The sequence below is a fragment of the Atractosteus spatula genome, chromosome 13 (assembly GCF_055471065.1).
Source record: "Atractosteus spatula isolate fAtrSpa1 chromosome 13, fAtrSpa1.hap1, whole genome shotgun sequence".
NCBI lineage: Eukaryota > Metazoa > Chordata > Actinopteri > Semionotiformes > Lepisosteidae > Atractosteus > Atractosteus spatula.
Genome location: NC_142718.1, coordinates 18,551,387 through 18,573,408, shown reverse-complemented (window position 1 = coordinate 18,573,408; position 22,022 = coordinate 18,551,387). Strand labels below are relative to the sequence as shown.

The 22,022-nt window shown below is 36.4% G+C and overlaps 1 protein-coding gene across 2 annotated transcripts; it reads left to right on the top strand.

Moving 5' to 3' along the window:
* Positions 1-936: 936 nt before the first annotated feature.
* Positions 937-21,440, top strand: senp2 (SUMO specific peptidase 2). Of its 2 annotated transcripts, none has more exons than XM_088931035.1 (18): positions 937-1,385; positions 2,036-2,091; positions 2,599-2,714; positions 4,745-4,829; positions 5,868-5,946; positions 6,506-6,665; positions 7,001-7,107; positions 10,986-11,023; positions 11,245-11,302; positions 12,993-13,074; positions 13,228-13,314; positions 14,739-14,894; positions 15,086-15,217; positions 17,828-18,031; positions 18,797-18,876; positions 19,119-19,203; positions 19,292-19,387; positions 19,484-21,440. In XM_088931035.1, exons 1-18 carry the CDS (start codon positions 1,231-1,233, stop codon positions 19,544-19,546), a joined length of 1,839 nt encoding a protein of 612 aa, XP_088787161.1. In that variant the 5' UTR covers positions 937-1,230; the 3' UTR covers positions 19,547-21,440. The 2 variants fall into 2 exon arrangements, with proteins under 2 accessions (XP_088787161.1, XP_088787160.1); XM_088931034.1 differs by having other exon boundaries at positions 966-1,400.
* The last annotated feature ends 582 nt before the right edge of the window (positions 21,441-22,022 follow it).

The following is a 22,022-nucleotide window of genomic DNA, read 5'->3' as shown; positions in this document are numbered from 1 at the left end:
AAAAATACAGCATGAGGCGGTGAGGAGAAGTCGAGAGGCAGAAAATAAAGTCTCTTGGTATTATTTAAAAAAAGGATTGATAAACATTAGTGAACTTCATTAATTAAAAAGTATATACATTCCTTTTTAGTTCTCAGGAGAAGAATATCAAAACAGATCTGTTTTAAAAACTGTAACAAGTTGTATGTATATAGTTGTAAGTTCTAATCATGTGTGATAATGAAAATTGTAAAAAAAAAACTTGTGACAGGACAATTTGCTCATATTAATTAACTTTACAAATTATACAGAGCTATTTATAAAAACGAAGTGTTTATTTGAACGAGACACCACAAAATAAACCTACTTCATTGAGTGTTTAAAATAAACACCCACCTACTTCATTGTATTCGCGCAACTGTATCGACTATGTTATCTAAAAAGTTCACGTTTCGACAGTTGACCGCAGAAGAAAATCCGAGATTTTACCCATATAACGGTTTATCAGCCTGACATGTAACAATACGTTAGTAATATACCGTTTATATACAAATACAGTATGTTTACGCGGAGAGGACTGAGAAGTCTGTTTTTCATGGTTCTGCTTTCTATTGTTGTCTTGGTTTTTTAATTATAAAGTGTAATGTATTAACTGTGAACACAGTTCAGTTTATAATTGGTGTAATTGTAATTATTAATGTAATTGTAGGACTAGACTGAAGTTGCCTCGTTGAAAGCTTGAAAAAAACACACGTTGTTAGTTTGACCTGCAACACTATAAAACATCACTCACAGTGTTTGTAGAACTACATATAATTAAATTTCAAAATACATTTGTACCCTTGCAGTGCATTTTCACAAACGGAATACTTCCCGCGGTGCGGATGTCCACCTTTGCATTGCTATGCTCGGTGACTCGCTTGCTGGTACGCATGCGCATCAACGAGGTTCGGCCTTATTGCGTTTTGGTCCGTGCTGATCTGAGAAGGCTGGGTTTGGTACTGTAAATTGAGAAGTGCGTGTTTGACGCATTGTTGTCGTTCAGTTAGCCAATGAAACCCCAGGATGTAAAATCTTAATGTTTTGTTTAACCAACCAGATAGTTTATTTCAGTTTTTCAGACGTATTACCATGAGACGGTCGTGACGCGAATTGGTGTCCCTGTTTGGAGGCTGGTCAGCCCAGCACCCTTCAGACCTGGCCCTGACAGTGACAGACGGACAGGCGGCCTTGTTGTCGTGGCTTTCTGATATGTATGAATGGATAGTTAACGGCATCACGTCGTTCTTTGTTCCACGTTCCCGGCAAAGGACGCGGAGTCCGCCCGGCACCGAGACCCCGCCGGGTTCCGCCGCCGCTCCTCGGCAGCAGAGCCGCGTCAGCCCCGCTAAGAGAAATTACCAGAGGTCGGTGTGTTGCAGGTTTGAGCGACGGGGGACGGGTGTGCAGACCAGTGCCTCATTAACTTTTTCTTTATTGACATGTTTTGTTTCGAAATCAAGTGGCAGTTTGATAAGAATGACGAGAAACAAAAACGGTTAATGAAATGAAATAGTGTGTCGAACACGTTTTTGTTCGAGTCATGCCAAGTTTGTTTCAGCGTTTTAAAAACGGTAACTTAGATAATATCGTGGAGTTTACTTCAAGACGTTTTGCTTTGCTAGTGAAGTTAAATTGCACTTTTACGCATTAATAGCTCGTTACCCGTAGTTGTATCGGTGCTAGAATTTGTTTGGCAGAGAATACAATTTTTAACTATTGTATTAATTCCGTTTGTCAAATAGCGGAATCACGAATAAACGTGTGAAAAAGAAACTTTACATTTTAACCTGCCTCTCTTAGGATAGTAATGTATCCCCCTAAAACCACTAGAGGTTTTCCCATAAAAGCTATTTTCATTTGGCTGTCTGGCGCAGTGTTCTTGCTGTTGCAGGACATGTATTTGTACCGGTAAAATTTACAGGTATGGCACCTTAGTTTGCAACAGCATCGAGTTTAGTGAGGAATAATTTTTATTCCAGGTTTTAAAATGGCCTCTGTGTTTTTCCCCTCCCAGCATCCAGACATCAGACACCCTGACTGAATGTTCGGGGATCAAAAGACCCAGAAGAGGTATTTATCAGGATTTTCTCTCGCTGGTGAAGCTGTCAGTGCAGCTCTGATCTCTAGATTTGTTTTGTTTTTTTGCTTGTCGGAGAATTAATTCATAGGCTAAAAACGAATTTAGTTGGGCCTAATAACGCCTGTTATTAAGTCCGATCACCCTGTTTATGGACTTGTGCCCAGAAACACTTTTTCATATGGGGTAGAAAATTATCTTTGCATTTACATTTCAGCAACGTGTTGTTCGGTTCAATTAAGATTATAATAAATCAGCTTGGATATTTGGAATGTAAATCATTTAAACTCCCTAAACATGAGTAATAAAGTAGATGGTTGCGAAGGTTTGCACTTCTCTATTAAGCAGTTAATGCATATTGAACAACTTATTCTAAACAGAATGTTCCCTTTTTCGTGCTTAACAAATTTCACAAGTAATTGTCTAAGTTCTAAATTAAAAGTGAGTATGCTCCAGTTTTGTCATGTGGTGTCTTGTAATGTTTAATCCTTTCTGCCTAGATGGAGCTGTCAGTATTGTCAAAAAAACACTGACTGGAGTCACCGGGTTTTTCAGATTTCAGAATCCTTTTACTGCTTCTCACTGTGAAACCCTAAAGGTGAACAGCGATTCTCAGGTAGGTACTCTGTGTTTTAATTAAATACCATTTCAAAGAGTAGATTTTCTTTACAGGTTATCTAGTCCAAAACTGTTTTTACAGCAATACCATCTTTAAGAAAGGACCATTGGAGGTTTAAGGAGTATTATTAGATTCTGAAGTGTTTCTTTAAAGTGCCATACAAAAGTATTCAGACCCTTGTTGTTTTAAAGCTTGCACTCTGTGTAACATTTATTTTTGCTATATCAACAAAGTTATCCATACAAAGCAGGAAACAAAAATGAGTCAATTGAAAATTCATATGAAAGAAAAATGGAAACATCATGATTGCGTAAGTATTTAGACCCTTTGGTAAGGCAAATGTAGGTGCACAAAATTATCTTAATGAACCACACAGCTGAGTGGCTTTTGTCTGTGTGCAATAATACTGTTCTGTGTGATTTCACAATAAATACACCTGTTTCTATAAGGTCTTTTATTCAAGTTGTGAATTTCAAGCAAAGATTCAACTATAAAGACCAAGGAGGTTTGAAAACATCTATAAAGTTGTGGAAAAGCACAGATCAAATGAAAGCTATACAAAATTCAAATGCACTGAATATCCATTTTAGCACTATGAAGTTGGGCATTAAGAAGTTATTTATGGTGCTGGAATAATAAATCTGAACATCTGCACAATGCATCCCTCCGCTATCTTCATACCTGCAATCAAGCAGGGAGCGGGAAGCTTGTCAAGACTGATGGGAACATAGATGAAACAAACTACTGAAGGATCTTAGACCTCATTTAGATCTAAAACAGGGGCAGAAATTCACCTGGATAATGATCCATAGCTTCATTGGAGTGGCTTACAAAAGAAAGCGAATGTCTTTGAGCAGGCCAGTCACAGTCCTGACTCAAATCCTATTGAGAATGTGTAGCAAGATTTGAAAACTGCTGTTAATAAGTCTTCTTGACTGCTGTTTGGAAGAATGACAAAAGTGGCACTGGCAGAGACATAACCCAAAAAGACTTGAAGTTGTTATTGTTGTCAAAGACTTTTTCTCCCAAATATTTAGTTCCCGTTTGAATATATGCGCAATCAACATTGTTTTTTTTCTATTTTTGAGTTAAAAACAGTATGTATAACATAATTTTACCAACTGGGACACTATAGGAAGGGTCTGAATAATTTTCCAAGGCACTATAAACCCTGGCAAATCTTTTCATCTGCTTTTTTAGTCTGTGAAAGGAATTTTGTACACTAGACATTTACAAGGGATGTGTATCAATTACGGATTTAAATGTCTAAAAAAAACATCTGTGTAAAAGCTAAATTAAAAGCCACTTTTCTTTCTTGGACACAGTGATTAAGATGATGTTTTTTAAATTGTGTGCTTTGAACCAGAGCAATTTTAAAATATTCAAAATTGCATCATACATAATAAAAAGCTTTGCTTTACAATGATGAAAGACTTAAGTAGATAACTCAAAGGTGAAGTAATTAACCTGGTTAAAAATAAAACAAGTTTATATAGTACATAGTAGTTCGAGTAGGTAGCTGCATCAGCATTCATAGGTTGCAAAGGAACAGGTAACGGGTTTGTTCCATGCTGAAAAGAAAGGAAACGCAACGTTTCGGCTGTGGAGCCTTCTCAGACCTGAAGAAGGCTCCACGGCCGAAACGTTGCGTTTCCTTTCTTTTCCTTTCAGCATGGAATAAACCCGTTACCTGTTCCATAGTAGATTATAGTCTGTTACACAAACCACGAGTCACAGAGGCACAAAATGCAGCATACAAAACATGATTCTGGATATTTTATTTACTTGAGTACTCGCTTACAAATAAGTGCACAATTGTCTCTCGTTTTTGTGAACTGTCCGAGAACTCTGTAAACTAGGTTTTGGTATTGTACAGGTATAAAGAAAAAGATCAATGAAACGAGGATGCCCTTCAGGCCATCTTTTCCTGTGACTTTCCACATGTTTGAAATCAATTCTTATTATCTTATTTTATTAATAATCAATATACATGATAGTATAAAATGTTAACTGTTACTTTATTCAAGGCTCTTCCAGCTACGTTGTCTGGGGATAATAACATTCAGAAGAAAAGCCCAAATAAGTGCATTAAAAGAATGGAGTTAAATTTGGGTAAGAACTGCATTTAAATATTTCTGCAGTGATCTAGCCCACTTATTAAACTATTTCATGAAGAAACTTTTGTGAATTCTCTCATTAAAATGGAATATCAATTTAATGTTTTATGTCCAGTTCAACCCCTTAAAGTGTATTAGATCATTTTTGAAGTTTAAAAAATATTTTAATGTACCAGCTTATTTGGGGTTTAAATTTGTTATGCAGTTAAGGATGCAACCTGCAATAAAATACTTTGTCACATTGTATTACTTTACTGATTGTACAAAATGTCCGATTCGATTTTGCATTACATGATGCTTTGATGGGGGGGGAGTCTAACCTGTCACTGATCACTTACAGTGTACAGTACCATAATGTTCATATTTTATTTTTCTATTTACCTCATGTGTGGTAGGCTTTCTTTGTATTGTTTTATCTTTGCACTTAAATTTTCACCACCAATCGAATGAGATCTGCTACTTCAGTGTGAAATATCCATAGGCATATAAGCCATTTGAAAATCAGTAATGTAGCATATGAAGTTTAAATTTGTATGTAGCATAGAAAATCCAAGCAGTGCCAAATGTTTACAATTAAGATGCAGATCCTATTTATAACAATTAGTAAAGTGTTTAAAATTCTTTGCTAACTGAAATAAATACATTTCTTGCTGTTAATTACTTGCTACATCAGCATCCTTGTTTCACTAGTAGTAGAGGATTGTCACACTTGGGACATTTCATCTTGCACACTTGTGCTAACTTTGCTACAGAATATGTACTGTGGTATTCATGTCCCTGACATTCAAATTCAAATATGCTGTACATTTGTTCTCCACTAGACAGTAAAGTGCAACATGCATGCACTTTTACCAGAATTTTAATTGAAACAGTTTCATTGGGTGGAATTTACTATTATATGTGGCAGACATGTAATTATGACTAATAATCTTCATTATTGAATGTATTGCTTTTAGAATTAATTGATTATAAATGAGGAATTATAATTTTTACATTTGGTATTGACCAGAGTGTAAATATTCTTTATGTCCAGATAATCCAGGCGTCAGTAAGAAAGAGAAAGCTTGGAAGAATTTTCAACCTAAAATTGTACCGATGATTACAAAACACAAGTAAGTCTTTTATGCCATATGTACTATATAAAGATTCCCTTTACAGTCAAAGCAGCCAGTCAATAAATAAAAGTCTCCAAGTGTAAAGTGTTACTGTATAAGACAAATGCTGAGTATGTTTGTTTCTCATTTTATGCCGCTTAAGTAATTTTCTTCAGTATCTATTTTAATCCTCTTTCACACTCATTCTCTAGCTTTGTGTGCCTGATTTATCCAATCTAACTCTTTAGTCTTGAACAGTTTTTCAATTCCTGAAAAAAGTCAGCCAGGAACACCACTTCAGAGCCTAAATACCCAGGTGAAAATGATTTAGGAACCCATTTAAGACTGTAAAAAGGATTGCACAAAGTGCTGTGGAGGTTTTGTACAAAATACCCAATCATTGTTGGAAGCAGATTCCCTGGGAGTCTTCGAAATGATTTGGATGTGATCCTTAGATTACTGAGGAATTATCCTCCTAATGTGCAATATAAACGGAATGGTTTCCATTCACTTGTAACGTTTGTTCTTATTTACTTTTTCTGTCTTGCACCAAGGTGTCTCCTCTTGTCTGTTGCAGTGGTGCAGCCTTATGCACATACAGTGCAGAAAAGGCAAAAGGCAGGAATCCATGGAGACCCCTTCAGCTTTTGCCCTCTCCGCTGCATCTTAACCACACGATGATGTCTTCTGCTGCAGCCCCCAGCCGAAGCCACAGGCCCAGCCTAGCAGTGGAAGAGGTGTGCCAAGAGGATTGCTTCTTTCTTCTGTGTTAGGTAGCAGTGAGTGTGAGCAGCTTGTTTGAGCTTTCCTGAGGTACATTACCTAAGCAGAATGGCAGAGAGCATAGTAAAAGGAATGAACAACTTTACCAATTAGTAACAAAGCTTCCTCATGTTGAAAAGACAGGCTGTAAACATTTACTATGTTCAAGTACTGAGACTTTTGTTGGAAGACCTGATTGCCAAGGGTCTAAACATGTCCAGTCAAGTAATGTATGTGGTGTGACAGAGCAGTTGTTTTTCTGGGCTACTAACAGGAGCGAATATATGATTAACCACATTCTCTTTTTTAGGCTCTTAAAGAAAATGACAAAAAACATTACAGAGTGTTAGTGGAGATGGTATCCAGCAAATACACAAAGAACCACCCATTGCCCTTCGGCAGGGCCAAGCAGTACATGTAAGTATTCCATTGTTCTGAAGGTTTTATTTATTCATTCATCCAAGAACAAATGAGTTAGTGATCATCTGAGTGGCATAAGAGCTGCACAGAGTTATTTATGCATATGTCCAAACCTAATCTTATATACTTTAATTTTATTTCTCTGATGAAAAAATTTGAGAGATTTATTGACTTTGAATCAGACCAACCAAAGAGTTGTTCTTGAGCAAATAGGTTTTGTAGCTTTCACCAAAACAATTGTACACGTAGATGTGTGCTTTTAAAACTATTTAAATATGCATAATATGTCAATGTGTGGCCTAGAAATTTTTAGATATGAATCACTTGGTTGAGCTACGTGTGCAACACATAAAACTCAGCAAGCTGATGTTACTTTGAATATTAAGTTGTGCTCTTGTTTTACAGACCTCTAAGATATAAAAAATAAGAATATAAGAAATATCAGCAAAAGAGAGGAGGCTGTTTTGCCCATCTTGCATGTTTGTTAGTTTAGTAGCTAAGTGAATCCAACATTTTGTCCAGTCATTACTTACTGGAAAACAGTCTTAAGTCTAATGCTTAGTTGTGCCATTTGCTTTGAGGAATTAAAGCCTATCAACAGCCAGGCTTCTCAATCTTTCATTTTGAAAGGCTTTTCCTGGAAGTAGGGCAGCATTCACAGTCTTGGATTAGATGACAAGGGCAAGTATTTAAAACCTTGTTTAACTTGCCATGAAAAAGATGGCTGAGAGTTATTACTCCTAACATCAAAGGTAATCAAAGTACAGTAAAAGTAAAAAGTAAAAATAAAGTAAAAACATATTTACTTTACAAATACATGGAGCTAAATAGCTTTTAAGGGTGACAATAATTGCTGCAATATCTACATCGACGTCTGTTACGCCTCTTCAAACTCTAAAAACCTTACAATAGAAGTTATCCCCCTTCCATCATCCATCATTGCTGCTGCATTATGCTGGTGACGGCCACCGCAGCACACCTGATATACGCATGGATGTGTAGGATTTCCTGTGATGTGCGTATAGATTACTGCATTCATTTTTCTTTCATATACTAGTCAAATACCATTAAGAAAAACCAGTGTCGTCCCTGCGTCACACCTACATTACGTAATTCCTTGCACCATGGGTATTCAAAGCATTTTAAATATAGGTGATGTTCCACTGTTCCAATTAGGTCATCTTGGACCTTATTCAATATACCAGAAAAGAAACATCAAGTTTTCCAGATGTCGCTTGAGTAAATGACAAACCCCACTGACTAATGGAGTTGGCAGAATGTTTACTAAAACTGAAAGAAAGCTTTTCAGAGAAATTGCAGTGGAGCATTCTAGGGGAGACATGTAATGCATGCTGTGCAATTTTTTAAATATTTAGTATTTGTAAACCTGCATGTGAGAAATTGACACCTGTATGTTTTGCTGTCAACACGTGTTGCATCTGATTGTTGAGCATTGTGGTGCTAATTGCATTGAACCCCCCATTAGGCAGCACTCTGGAAAATGTAGCTGAGCCGTGCATTTTTAATAACATTATAATATCTTTTAAAGGGATGTACTGTAAAACACACCAATATTAAGTTTGCTAAAGCAAATACAATTTTCCATATTTTTTCTCGTTAGATCAATTCCCAAGTGTCTAGATCAAAAATGTGTAATATTATGCTAAGCTTTGAAGAACTGCTTTTAGATCATTTTTTTATTATTAGAGAAGCACGCCCGACTCACCCGAAAAAGGCTCCACAGCTGAAACGCTGTTTCCTTTCTTCTCTTTTCAGCATGGAATAAACCTTTACTTGTTCCTATGCATGCTGATACAGCTACCTACTTGAACTACTATTAGAGAATTTTCTAAATATTTTTACAAAGAAAGAATGTAAATGTTTTTAAAGTTATTTAAATTTCATTAGTGTGTGAAATTTGTTTTGGCTCGGTGTCCGATAGTACAGACTAGGTCCTCTGGAATCTGTGGCCAGTGCATGCAGTATTGTCATGCCTTTCCTGACCCTAATGTCATTCCCTAAGTATAGATTGGTGAATCACAAATACACGCTTGACATTTGTAGGATTCCAGATCTGAGCTGCCCATTTATAATAAGAAGTCATGTTTGTCAACCTTTTCAGTACCTGTAAACATAGCCACATGTGATTTAAGTTGGTCAACCAACACATCTGCATTTGTCATGTTCAGTGGGCCTTTCATTACCTTGCTGAATCCAAATTTAAATTACATCATGCACCTATGGGAAATCAGTGATTATTAGATTATTGATTATTGCTGTGCTGAAAGGCTTAAAGCTTGAGTTGGAACACAGTAAATCAGTGGTTCTCAAACTGTGGTACGCGTACCAGGAGTGGTACACGGAGCGCCGCCAGCTGGTATGACATATGACCCTGGAACTTTGTTTTGTGTGTTGAAAAATCGGGACGGGTTTTCATATTTTCTATTTTAATACATGTCGAATACGCAGCCTACGTACTACGATACAGCGCGCTAATACTTGAGTGGACACAGAGCTACAATGTAATTCTATACCACTCTATAGGAATGCATGCCATGAACGTAAGTGACCAATTGTATTTAAAAAAACTTATCTCCAGCAAATAGAGAGATAGGAGAAATGTGTGTGATTTTGGAACAATGCCAATGTTGTTAACACAGGAATGCATAGAAATGCGTGCTAGGAATGCTGGTAATCTTGTGAGCACAGGAAAGCGTGATGAATAACTGAAAAATATTTAAGAACTGTTCTAGGTTAATTTGAGAAAAATACACCGAGCGTCTCTTGTGTTTCGCTCCCATGTGCATGAATTAAAAACTTTTTAACTTATGAGACAGACTCCTGAAACGGAAACGGGGAAAAATGCAAGCTTGCAGTTTGCTAACACAGGAGAGCCCCACACTGTTTTTGAAGAACCTTATTTACCGTTGGCAAAAGAGCTGACACGTATTATGTGTGGAGAAAAAGCTGCTAAACAGCTCGACTTGCTGCCCCCTCTGAAAGACACAGTCATTCATAGAATTATTGAAATGGCGGATGATATCAAAAGTACGCTGGTAGAGCATGTTAAGATGAGCAGATGCTTTTCACTGCAATTAGATGAGTCTGTAGTCAATTTGGCCAATTTGCTCGTTTACGTTAGATACAAGTTTGTGGGCATGTCCCATGAGGACTTTCTGTTCTGTAAGCCGCTACCAACAGGAACTACAGGAGAGCACATATTTCAGCTTCTGAATGAATTTATCGAAGAGAATGGCATCGACTGGATAAAATGCGTCTGAGTTTGTATAGACGGTGCTAGAGTGATGACAAGCCGACACAGCGGTGTAGTTGCACGAATTAGAGAGGTTGCTGCAGAAATGAATGGGCGCATTGCAACATCCACCGCGAGACCTTTGCTGTCAAGAAAATGCCTGACGATTTAAAATCTGTTAGACTCTGTTGTGAATTGTATCAAGGCTCAAAAAATGAATTCACATCTGCTTTGCTCGACTGAACAGGCTCACCCCTCTCACTGAAATGGTGCTTTTTTATTGTTTATTTTTATTTCTTGTTTCTTGTTTTTATATCATTCTCTCAAGTTTATATTGTGAAAAGGTCAGTGAAATATTGATAGTACTAGGACTGGTACTGACACTTTTTTAATAATTTAATTTGAAATATAAAGTGAATTAAATGTGTGTAAGTTAGGTTTAACTAAATTACAGTGTTATGGAGTATATAGGATAAGGGGGGAAAACTTCAGTTTATTAGCATCATATCTGCTCAGTTTTTATCAGAGCAGGATATTGCTCAGGAAAAAAGGTTCTAATAAATAGTTTTCAGCCAATTGTGTAATCATTTTTACTTTAAAACATGTTTTTTGTTTTTTGTAGGACCTCTGATGCTTCAACCAAACTCCCACCGATAGCAGGTAAAGCTTAATAAGTCTAATTGTGAATTAGAGAGATAAGAATAGTTCTTTATGTAAAGAGCCCCCCAAGCATGAGAGAGACCCTAAAGGAAAATATTTTATACTTTTGAAAATAGATATTTCGATAGATTATTCTTCAAACAGCTGGTCTTTTTCTAAGAAAGTAAGAGCATTAGTGGCTTTTAATGCAGCCCATAAGCATTTATGTCATTTCCCTGCAGCTAGCCCCTGTACTCCATTGTGGACAGATGGATGCTTGACAAGAGGTAGTCAAGAAGGGTAAGATTTTTCTTGTCTGTTTCATTTCAGAAACATCTTTCCTGATATAGTTTTTTTTAACTGAAGTCTCCCGTTCTCCTGAATTTATCTTGTGTGATTTAAAATTGAACAACAACCATTCTTGTGTGCAAAAACTGCCAAGTTATACAGTACATGGAGGACAGTGAAGATGATACCAATTACAAAAATTACAAAAAATACCAAGTTACAAAAAAGCATCCTTTAATGAATGTATAAAACTTTCTAGTTAAACAGGATCAGTTTTGGGTTGTCTTGTTCTATTTTTCTATAAATGACAGAGTTTGAATGTCTATAAGTGATCACAAGGTTTGGAACCAGATTAGCATGAAATGCCCTAAATAATCTCCCTGTAAATGACAAATCATTTTCTCCCCTATTGTTTAAGTTCTTCTTGACTGGTATCACATCTGTATACTAATCCCTATGCCTAAACTTGTATTTCTATATGGGGGAATGGTTTTGATAAAAGAATATTACATTCACAGAAGAAGTGGTTTTAAATGTTTCATTATAAAAGTGAACCTTTGAAAACTTTTAATCTCGTTTAGTCTCCCAAGGATGTTTAATTTGTAACTGCCTTCAACTTTGAAGGCACTGTTTGACTGTACAGCTATTTAATAGATTATTTTTGAATCACCTGTGGTGATCATGGGATCTCTGTGTCGAAAGATGAAGAAAGAACAAGTTTAGATATAACAGTATATTATGAGGTACATGGTTTAAAAGGAGAAAAGGTAAAGGCACTCACTTAAAGTGCTGTTTGGCTCAGACATTTTGCATTTGAGCCAGAGCCATTCTTAACCACCTGTTAATGGTAGTTCCTAAGGGGTGGAAAGCAATTGACCTGATCGGTGTTACAGATATGTTAAAGATTAGGTAGCCAGTTGTCTCATCAAAATGTTGAAGATAAACGACTCCTGCGTCTTTTCAGGAGCATCCAGAGTTGTCATGACGACCGTGTTAGATGCTGTTCCTCCAGTCAGAAAAACACTTCTGTTGGGTACTGTGAAGCTTGCAGAGTGTCATAGCTGAATGCCTCAAATAGGTGCATATATGGACTATATGACTACCCTCATTCTCCCTGTGTAGTACAGAAGTCGATGCTGTGAGCTGAGACCTAAAGGACAAATTTTGATTCTTAATTCGGTGTGTATGAATTGAAAAATACAAAATGTTAAGAAAGACGTGAAAACAAAATTAACACCTTTGACTGCCTCTCTTGGAAATATGGAATTGCTTTTATATTTGATGAGACAGGCAAGAAAAGCATTTAGACAAATTGTGGACTACCTCATATTTGACCAGAAGAGTATATACGGAAACCTGCAGAGTTTTTACAGTTTTAACTTGGCTTTAGTCACTGCATAGTAGAGCTTTGGAGTTCAAGAATGATTCGGTCTTTTCTTATTCAGTGTGATTCATTTTTCTGTGATGATTCATTGATTTGATTTTGTCTCACAGAGACCAAACGGAGGATGTAGCTAAGTGAATCCACACAGGCAAATAGCTCCAAGTATGTAGAAATTGATTATTTTATGGTTAACTCCAAAACCTGCTGGTTTATTTTTGGAGCTTTCCAGAACCAGGGTTGGCAAATCCCCCTGTAAATAAGGGGAATACAGTAAAGGAACTGGACATGTTTTTAAATGGCACACTTTTGTGTTTACAGATTTCTTGAAAGCGGCTTTCACAATTCGTTTAAAGATTATGAAGAAAGAAAAGTGGACAATCGACCAGAAGTAAAAGAAGTGGTAAGGACTTTGAGCCATTTTGTGCTCCAAATACCTGATGTGTAAAATACATATTTAGTGGGTTTGTTTTGACTTGATTTAGAGTTTCTGGGGTGAAAGTCGCTGTTGACTAATACTTTTACTTTGTGTTCATGTTTGTCACAATATGTATAGGTTGGAAGGGTACAGGCGAAGAACAGCGAGAGAATGGACACTTCTGCATCACTGCGAGTCAAGGCCAATCTAGACAATCTTGCACTGGTTTGTAAAACTCTGTTTTGATCTTGTTTTGAGGTTGAGTGATGGTTCCACTATGTGGAAAGGGTGTGGCAGTTCTATACAGGCATACGTATACTATATGGCTAATAAAGATTGGAAATTTTTAATGTAATGGCGTGGTGACTTAAAAAATTAAACTAAAAACCTAAAATTGAAAAAAACATTAGATTCATTGTTTAGCTGATTAAATATGTTAAAGCTTGATCTATGTATAACACTCCAGATGTTTGTAGTAATCAGTCTGAAATCTATGAGAAGTATGAATGTTCGTTACAGCAGTAAGCTTTTGCAATAAAAGTAAAAAGCTAAAAAGTTAAAAACAGAAGTCATCATTATTTATCTTTTTGGTATTATAAAACTCTAAAATTCTGAAGTTTATGTGGATGTTTAATTTCAGGGGTTGAAAATTGTTGAACCTCTTAGTACCTGAACTAAAATGATCTTTTGCTGCAGGCACATTCATCTGTAAAGAGGCATCTCAGGTGCCAAAGAATTGGCACAATTGTTACATTCGATGCAACTCATTGGATTAGGTGAAACAAAGAAACGATACTCAAATACCCAGATCAATGGTTCAATGACTCAGTGGAAGAAGAATAAAATAAGAATAAATGTAAATACCGTAAACAACTTGAAAGTGTTGACTATTTGTTTAATGTATAAAGTAATGCATATGAAATGCGTTTCTCTTACAGGCCAACATACACAGTAAATGGCACTGACATTGCTGTAAGCATCACATTTAACATTTAGCTGAATAAAGACATTTAGCAGGTACAATCAATTTTAAAATGCACAGATCTGGTACTCCTTTAAGAAAGAGTTTTGTTAATCTTGAGATTTTTTTTAATGCTGTTAATTTTGCGACCTTTGCAATGGTGTTTTCACTTACAGTAAATATTTCAAATCAACTGTTAAAGAGTAACATTAGGGTGAAGTGCTGTACACAGTTATTGTTTGCAACCTGCATTAACCTTTTTTCCAGTGCTTTTGTAGTAGCTTTGTTGGTAGGTTTAGAGAAAATAAATTCTTGTTTTTTATACTACTGCTAAAGTGACTGGGGACCTGTTAAATGTATTTTGGGATGGCATTAGTCATTTGTTCAGTTTGTAATTAAAACAGTATTCCCCCTATATGGTGCACTAGCATAATCGTGGTCCTATAATGTTAGAAAAGTACACTTAATCTAATTTATCCTTTGTGGTAAGGAAAATAATTCTTATTTAAGTGCGCTTAAGTACTGGCAGTATAATGTTGTCTTGTTGTCACTAAGATTAATTTTAAAAATTAGAAGATTTGAAAGTTGCTCTTTAGATGAAAATGGATTACAAACATTTGGATAAACTTCATTGCTTGCCCTTGTTTAATTTGTTTTCTTACTGCTGTAATGGTTTCCTTTTTGTCAGAAGCAGCCTGTGGACTTGGATCTGTCAGACGAAGTTGCTACCAGGTTGAATTTGATGGACTTTGAATCTGCTGTTTTTATACAACCGGAAGGTGCACGTGCTCATCAAACACTTGAGAATATGAAGGATGCAGAGGAATTCCCTAGGCTGACACGAGTTAGTAAAGATCTTGAACATCCAACCAGTGACTCATGATGCACGGTTATGTACTCCATATAGCTTTGTACTCTGCATTTGTATTTTTTTAACTTTGTAGCTTCATTATTTTCTAGGTATCAAAACAGATTGCCTAAAATCTGGCATTTGTGTTATAATTAATATAATTCATGTTCCTTTTGTCCTTAAAGGAAATGAATGAAGACATCATCAAAGCGCTGGGTCACAGTGACCCTGATAAGGTGCTCTGCAGTGCTTTCAAACTGAGAATAACCCAGCGAGACCTAAGCACACTGAGAGAACACAACTGGCTCAATGATGAGGTATGCAAACATGGAGTGGGCTTGTCTAGTTCTATGGTTTTGTATTAAACAGTTGTGTGTGACATGGCACTGCTTTACAGAAGATTGCTATAGACTAGTACCAAAAAAAGAACATTTTCAGGGCTCAATCCATGTTATTAATATTATGAGAATTGTTCAGTGAGTTTTCTGAAGTTCTGTTTTATAATGTTTGACACTGATAGCTGTCCATTAAAAAGGAAGTTGAATTTAAAAAAAAAAGTTATTGCTCTCCACCTTGGATGTAGTCAGATTGTGCCCAGTAACTCCTACATGTTGGAGTGTCCTGTGACAGCATTCATAGTGTGATTATGGGAGTGATGTACTTTGGGAAGGTGATGATGTTTCTAGGTCAAGGTGCCCTAGACTATTTTGCTCAATAACTTTTTCCCAGTTTACTAAATCACAGTAAATGGACAGATTACATGCAAAATTGGGAGAAACATTCTTGGAAAAATACATTTTGTTTATAGGACTTGCTTATTTAGGCCCCGTTTCCTTCTATCCTTCTTTTTACTGTATATTTAGCATGACTTCTTATATTGTCCTTTAATGTTTGTTGGAAAACTTAACATATCTTCAGAAAAAATGTTAATTGTGAGATCAGATGCTTTTCCAATTCATACCCCGTGATCTAGATAGAGCTGTTAAGCCTGAATATCTCACTGTGACACATTTGTTAAAAATGCACAAAGAGTGCACTGTCTTGTTTTTTAATCATGGCAATTGCCACAATTTCATGTAGAGTTGATAGTAATTTCACACTTATAGAATGCCTCTGTATTAGTGTAACTGTATGATGTAAATATCCCTTTAGAAGCCAGGATACAGTTTCCCTTACAGAAAAATTATTTTAACGTTAACGTTAACATCTTTTCCAAAGTAACATAGTTTGTGGCCTAGCAGCCTAAAATCAAGATGCATTAAATCAGAATTATTTATGCATTGTAACTCAGAACCTCCAAGTGAACAACACTTTGAAAAATAATTATAAATGGAAATCTAGAATTGGATCCCCCCTATAGTCAGGGCAATTGTAAATTAGCTCTGGTGTAACCCATTGCCTTCCAAATCTCACAACAAGGGAATGGATATAAAAAGATTTCTAGGCCATAAACATTTATTGGAACACAGTCAAGATCATCTTTAAGAAGTAGAAGGCGAATGGTACCACCAAGGCTTGAAGGTTGTCCCTCCGAAATGGATGACCTAGTAAAGAGAAGACTGATCAGAGAGGCCACCAAGAATCCAATTGCAACTTTTAAGGACTTGCAGGCCTTTATCTCAAAGACTTCTTAGTGTATACATGTCACAACAATCGTGCAGGCTCTGCAAGTCTGGGTTTTACAAGAAGGTGGTAAGAAGAAAGCCACTACTAAAAAAAAGCCCACATCGAGTCTCATTTTAGGTACACAGAACAAGCCATGAAGAAGCCATGTAGAAAAAAAGTTTTGTAGTCTGATGAAAGCGGTACAGCACTTTTTGACTTAAATGCAAAACGTTACATTTGTTGAAAACCCAATACAGCACATCACCCACAGAACTCCATCCTTGTGTGGTGGAGGCAGCAGGAAGTTATGGGAGTACTTCTCTGCAGAATGTACTGGGGTACTGGTCAGGACTGAAGGGAAACTGGATGGATGAAGTAAGATACAGACAGGATTCTTGAAGAAAAGGTGTTGCCCTCCGCAAGGAAGCTGAAACTTCCTTGAAGAAAGTTTACTTGACAATGACAATGATTTTAAGCACACAGCCAAACCAGCAGTGGAATTGCTAAAGAATAAAAAGGTTGAGATCCTCATGTGGCCCAGTTTGTGCCCTGACCTCAATCTGGTTGAAACTCGTGACAGCTTGAAGGTTGCAGTCTATCAATGGTTCCCTCACAATTTTAGCTTGAACACCTCTTTAAGGAGGAATGGGCAAACATGTAACACCTGTAGTTTTAAATCATTTAGCCTGTGGTTGTCCTATACAGGTCCTGGAGGACTAATGTGTCAACAGGTTTTCATTCCACCTTAGCCCTTAACAACATAATTAAGCTTGTTATTGATTTGGAACAACTAACAGGTTTTCAGGTACTGCTGTTTTAAAGAGATCGAGAATACTGACGCACCGGCTCTATAGGAAAAAAGTGGGATTGACCTGAATTAGTCCATCATATGTTATTACCCATTGTGAAGTGTGTTCTTTTAATTATCTAAAGTGATTTGAATTAGATGCGTTATAAGACAGTTGGTGTTGATTGAGCCTTTAACCCTAAAAATCCTAACTGAAAAGGAAAATCGTGTCTGGCAATTAACACATTTTAAGAGATCCATGTTGGTCTCTAACTTTTTAAAGGACAAATCTGGAAACAATATTGGAGAAATTAGTAAACTCTTTACTTGGAGTCCTGCATTTTGCCATTCGTACTATATACTGTAGAAACTACACATACATAGGGCAAGTAGGATAAAGAGCTATTGTCTTGTGTGTGTTGCATTTAATCCCTTCCTCTGGAGTTTAAATTACCTTTAAAAGTAATGTTGACTAAAAGTGAACCCCCCCCCCCCCCCCACTCACAGTGTATTTAGTAATAGTGCGTTTTTTCAGGTAATCAATTTCTACATGAACCTTGTGATGGCACGCAGTGAACGAGAAGGTCCCTTGAAAGTCTATGCCTTCAGTACCTTCTTTTTCCCCAAACTGTACACTGGAGGACACGAGGCAGTGCGCCGCTGGACCAAAACAGTGGACTTGTTTCAGAAGGACATTGTGTTGGTGCCTTTGCATTTGGGAGTTCATTGGTCTTTAGCTGTAAGTTTACTCTTTATTATTTATTGATATTGTTTACAGTATTATCCAACATCTTAGCACATTTAATCCATTTCCATCCATTCATCCATTATCAGAATGCTGCTTTTCCTGTTAAGTGTTTTTTGGGATCTAGGGACAATCTTAGAAACATATGGTGCAAGATGGGACTAAGCGCATGACAGCTTATGGCAAGAATTGCACACCAGTCCATCACAGGGGCACAGAGAAAGCCATGCTGGCATTCTAAACTGTGCCTTTGGAGTGTGGAAGGATACTGGAGCAGGTAGTCAAAAGCCCACACAACGGCAGGAAGAACATGTAACCTCTGTGCAGAAGGTGCCACTGTCATGAGTCAAAACCAAGAACTTTAAGGCAGCAGCATGAACCACCATGTCACTGCTGCCCAGCCAGTTCTTTTATAAATATTAGTCGTTTTTTCCTTAATTTTTAGTTCAAAGCTCTAAATGGTCTGCATGCGGTTGTTTAGTCTTAACATTCTTTGAATGTTTGGGTAATAGTTGGACCAAATGGATCTTTTACTTAATTTTGAATATATTTTCTGAGATGTATTTAGTGAAGAAAATATGAAGAACTTTTGTTTATATTTGCAATGAGATGGAGTTTTTTTGTATTGTTAGACTTTTGTGTTCCACAGTCAGGGCAGACATGAACATGAAAGGTATGTAATTTTAATACAAAGCTGAAACTGAAGTGTATTATCTTGTAACAGTCAAAATATTTATTCTTTTGTATTCAATATTTAAGGTTATAGACTTCAGAGTGAAGACTGTGAAATACTATGACTCAGTGGGCCAAAGTAATGAAGACATTTGCCAAATTTTACTGTAAGTGCAGCATCATCTTGAGTTGGTTTCACAGTAGATTATTAGTAATGTAGTCATGACATTTTCTTCCTTTATGTGTAATCTTGCAATGTTCACTTTTTTGGGGGTTGATTAAAGATTCTTTCACTTGGCAATACATGTATGCTATTGGATGGGATGAAAGTAATTCTGAGATGTATTTTTGTGTGAAATATGTTCTCAACGGAGCATTGTCCATAAAAATTGTGAATGCTTCTTTGTAGGCATTACCTAAAGGAAGAGTACAAAAGCAAGAAGAACAAAGATCTCAGTGTTTCCAAGTGGACAGTGACCAGTGCTAGGACAAGTGTGAGTATGATGTGGAGAAGGGGTTATGTATCTGGTTGCTACGCTTGTCAGGCTTCCAATTAAATTCATATCTCTTTCACTCTGCTAGGAGATTCCCCTGCAGCACAATAACAGTGACTGTGGAGTCTTTGCATGTAAATATGCTGATTACATTGCCAAGGGCAGGCCCATCACATTTACACAGGTACTTGGGGTTTTCTCAAGTGGTTTTTGGCTTTGGGACAGTTATTTTTCCTGTTTTGTTGTAAACTAACTCCTTCTACTATGTTGTATCTTACAGCGTCACATGCCATATTTCAGAAGGAGGATGATGTGGGAGATCTTGAACAAGACGTTGCTGTAGAAGTCCACACTGGAGGCTACATTGTCCATCATAGTACTGCCATTGATAGAACATATACCTCTTTTTGTTGTGCACTTGTTAGTACCGGTACAGTATGCTGCTAGACCAAAGCATAGAACTGTGAAAGGCAGCTCATTCTCTGTTCTGTGGTTTAAATTGCACTTCCTATTAACTGTTCATGATTTTTTGTTGTTTGGGGCACAATAAAACCTTTTTAAAGATTTAATTAGCCTAGCAATAAATATTGCTTGCTAAAGTATTACCCTTGGAAATGTAGACATTTCTTTGTTTTTCCATGAGCCCTTACTATTGGATCTCTGTGTTAAACTCTCTGTTTATGAGACCTAGGTTCAAATTCTGTACTAACATCTAAACCTCACATTGTAACTAACAAGATCAAAATAGATTTGGTCCTTGCTGAAGGTGTTTGTGTTATTGCTGTGAATAACAGAAGATGAAAATGTGAGTAGCAGTACCATATGCCTATCAGATTTTTTTTTCTCCCGCTGTTTGTCATTTTAGTTCAGAGTTTGGCTTCTCTTCCTGCCCACATTTAATCAGACTTAAAATCAAACAAATTGTTGAGGTGAAAAATAAAGATGTGCTTGAAGGAGTTATGTAACTAAAACAAATGGTTCATATCTGCTCCAGCCACTTTTGCTTATTAGGAGTTCATGAGTTTTTGGAAGAAAATCCCATCTGAGCTGTGCTTCAGTGTTTTTTTTTTTTCAGAGAATGTGTGTCCTTATTGTCAGAACAAGTGGTGTGAACTGAATGAAAAGCTGATGATAATGGAGGTACTGCAATATGAAGTCACTGCTTTGTACACTGTAACCTTTGCATACGTTTCTCACAATCATTTGTGCATCCATTTGGATCAGTAGGTATTTACATTAAGACACATCAAGAACCTTTTTCACTGAATATGAGGTCAAGAAATGGATGCAAGATAGTGATATTCGATCAACCATTCTGGATGTAATTGTTTCATAATTTAAACCAGAACTTTTCTTAAATTATTTCTCATTTTGGGTACAAACACTAATATTTATTAGCTATAAATATTTTATAACATTCTAAGGAACCATGGATTCTGATGACTTGGAAAAACATATCTCCTGCTCAGCTCTCATCTCCTTAGAGCTTGAGCTCAAACTCTTGTAGGCAGGTGAGAGAGTGAATTTGTGTTTGTATATTTATTCCTGAATATAAAATGAAAGTGCCTTAACTTTAAGTCTTAAGGTCATGCACATAGGAAGCCATTTGCCATCTGTGCATTTAGATTAGGCAGCACTACTTTGACATGCTCAACTACTGTAAAAAGCGGTTACCCAACATCAGTCATCTCGTTGCAAGCCTTGTGCAGGTCGGGGTCTATTTTTTAATAATGCCTTCTCTTATGTGTACTTATGTCGGATAGCAGAGGTCGGCATTCCTGTTTCAGTGGGGTTTTTTAAATAGTCTGTGAGTTCAGATTGGAAAATATTTCACAAATTCAGGAAATAATTTATGATTAACTTATTCAGAGTTTGGAATGAATGAAAACTGGAGACATAAAATCAGGGTTGTGTATCCTGACTTTAGACAATGCCGGAGAATGTAGCTTTTGTTAAAGTTATTCCAACTGATTTATAATGAAATCACTTTCTTACTTTTAAAATGTTATCAAGTATTTATTTGCAGTTGGAGTCTGTATTACCCATGTGCTGTATAAATACTGGTTTGACTCTTATTCTATATCTGTAAACAAATTCTAGTTTTGTTGGTTTAAATTTGTGAGCTGTTGGAAATGGATGACCTTAAAATGGTAGGGAGGCTGTAAAAACTCAACAGTATGTTCATCCATACAACATTGTGTACAGTTTATATATATTAAAGGAAAAGAAAAAGACAACATTTATTGTTTCTGCAGTTTTTACTGTGAATTCTTGATCTGTATCTGATGCATTAAAGGTTCTACTGATGGGTTAATTTCCATTGTCAAAACTTTGATCATACTGAATTATCATCTGTGACTCATGTGGAGTCATTGGAAGCTGACACAATGAGTTTCTCATACTTTTCCAACAATATATATTAGTCATTATGGTAAACAATATCAAAACAAAATTACTCAATTTTTGATTCAAGAATGTTACTTAATACAGAGCTTTGCAATTATTGATACAATTGTAATACAAAGAACATAATGATTATCGTTTCAGTATCAAATGAAGCATCCTTTGTGTGCCAAAGTGTTTTGGAGCTTCTTTTTTTATTATAATCCATAATTCCTTGCCCACATACTGAAAATACCTTCCTCTTCCAATATTGTTTAATGGTTTTAATGAACTTATTGTTCATTTAATATTGTATGAATACTTGATATACTGTAATATGATTTTGGTTGTATAGAGTAACCTTCATATTCATGCATAGCTTTAAACTTCCAGAACAATGTTCTAATAAAGAAGGCAGATGTACATCGATATTTTTA

Excerpts from the sequence above, each read along its gene's own strand:
- senp2 (XM_088931034.1), top strand. The coding sequence starts at position 1,231 with ATGTATGAATGGATAGTTAACGGCATCACGTCGTTCTTTGTTCCACGT. Across the intron at positions 13,075-13,227 it reads GACCAGAAGTAAAAGAAGTG|GTTGGAAGGGTACAGGCGAA; the intron begins GTAAGGACTTTG and ends CAATATGTATAG. Across the intron at positions 18,877-19,118 it reads GACATTTGCCAAATTTTACT|GCATTACCTAAAGGAAGAGT; the intron begins GTAAGTGCAGCA and ends GCTTCTTTGTAG.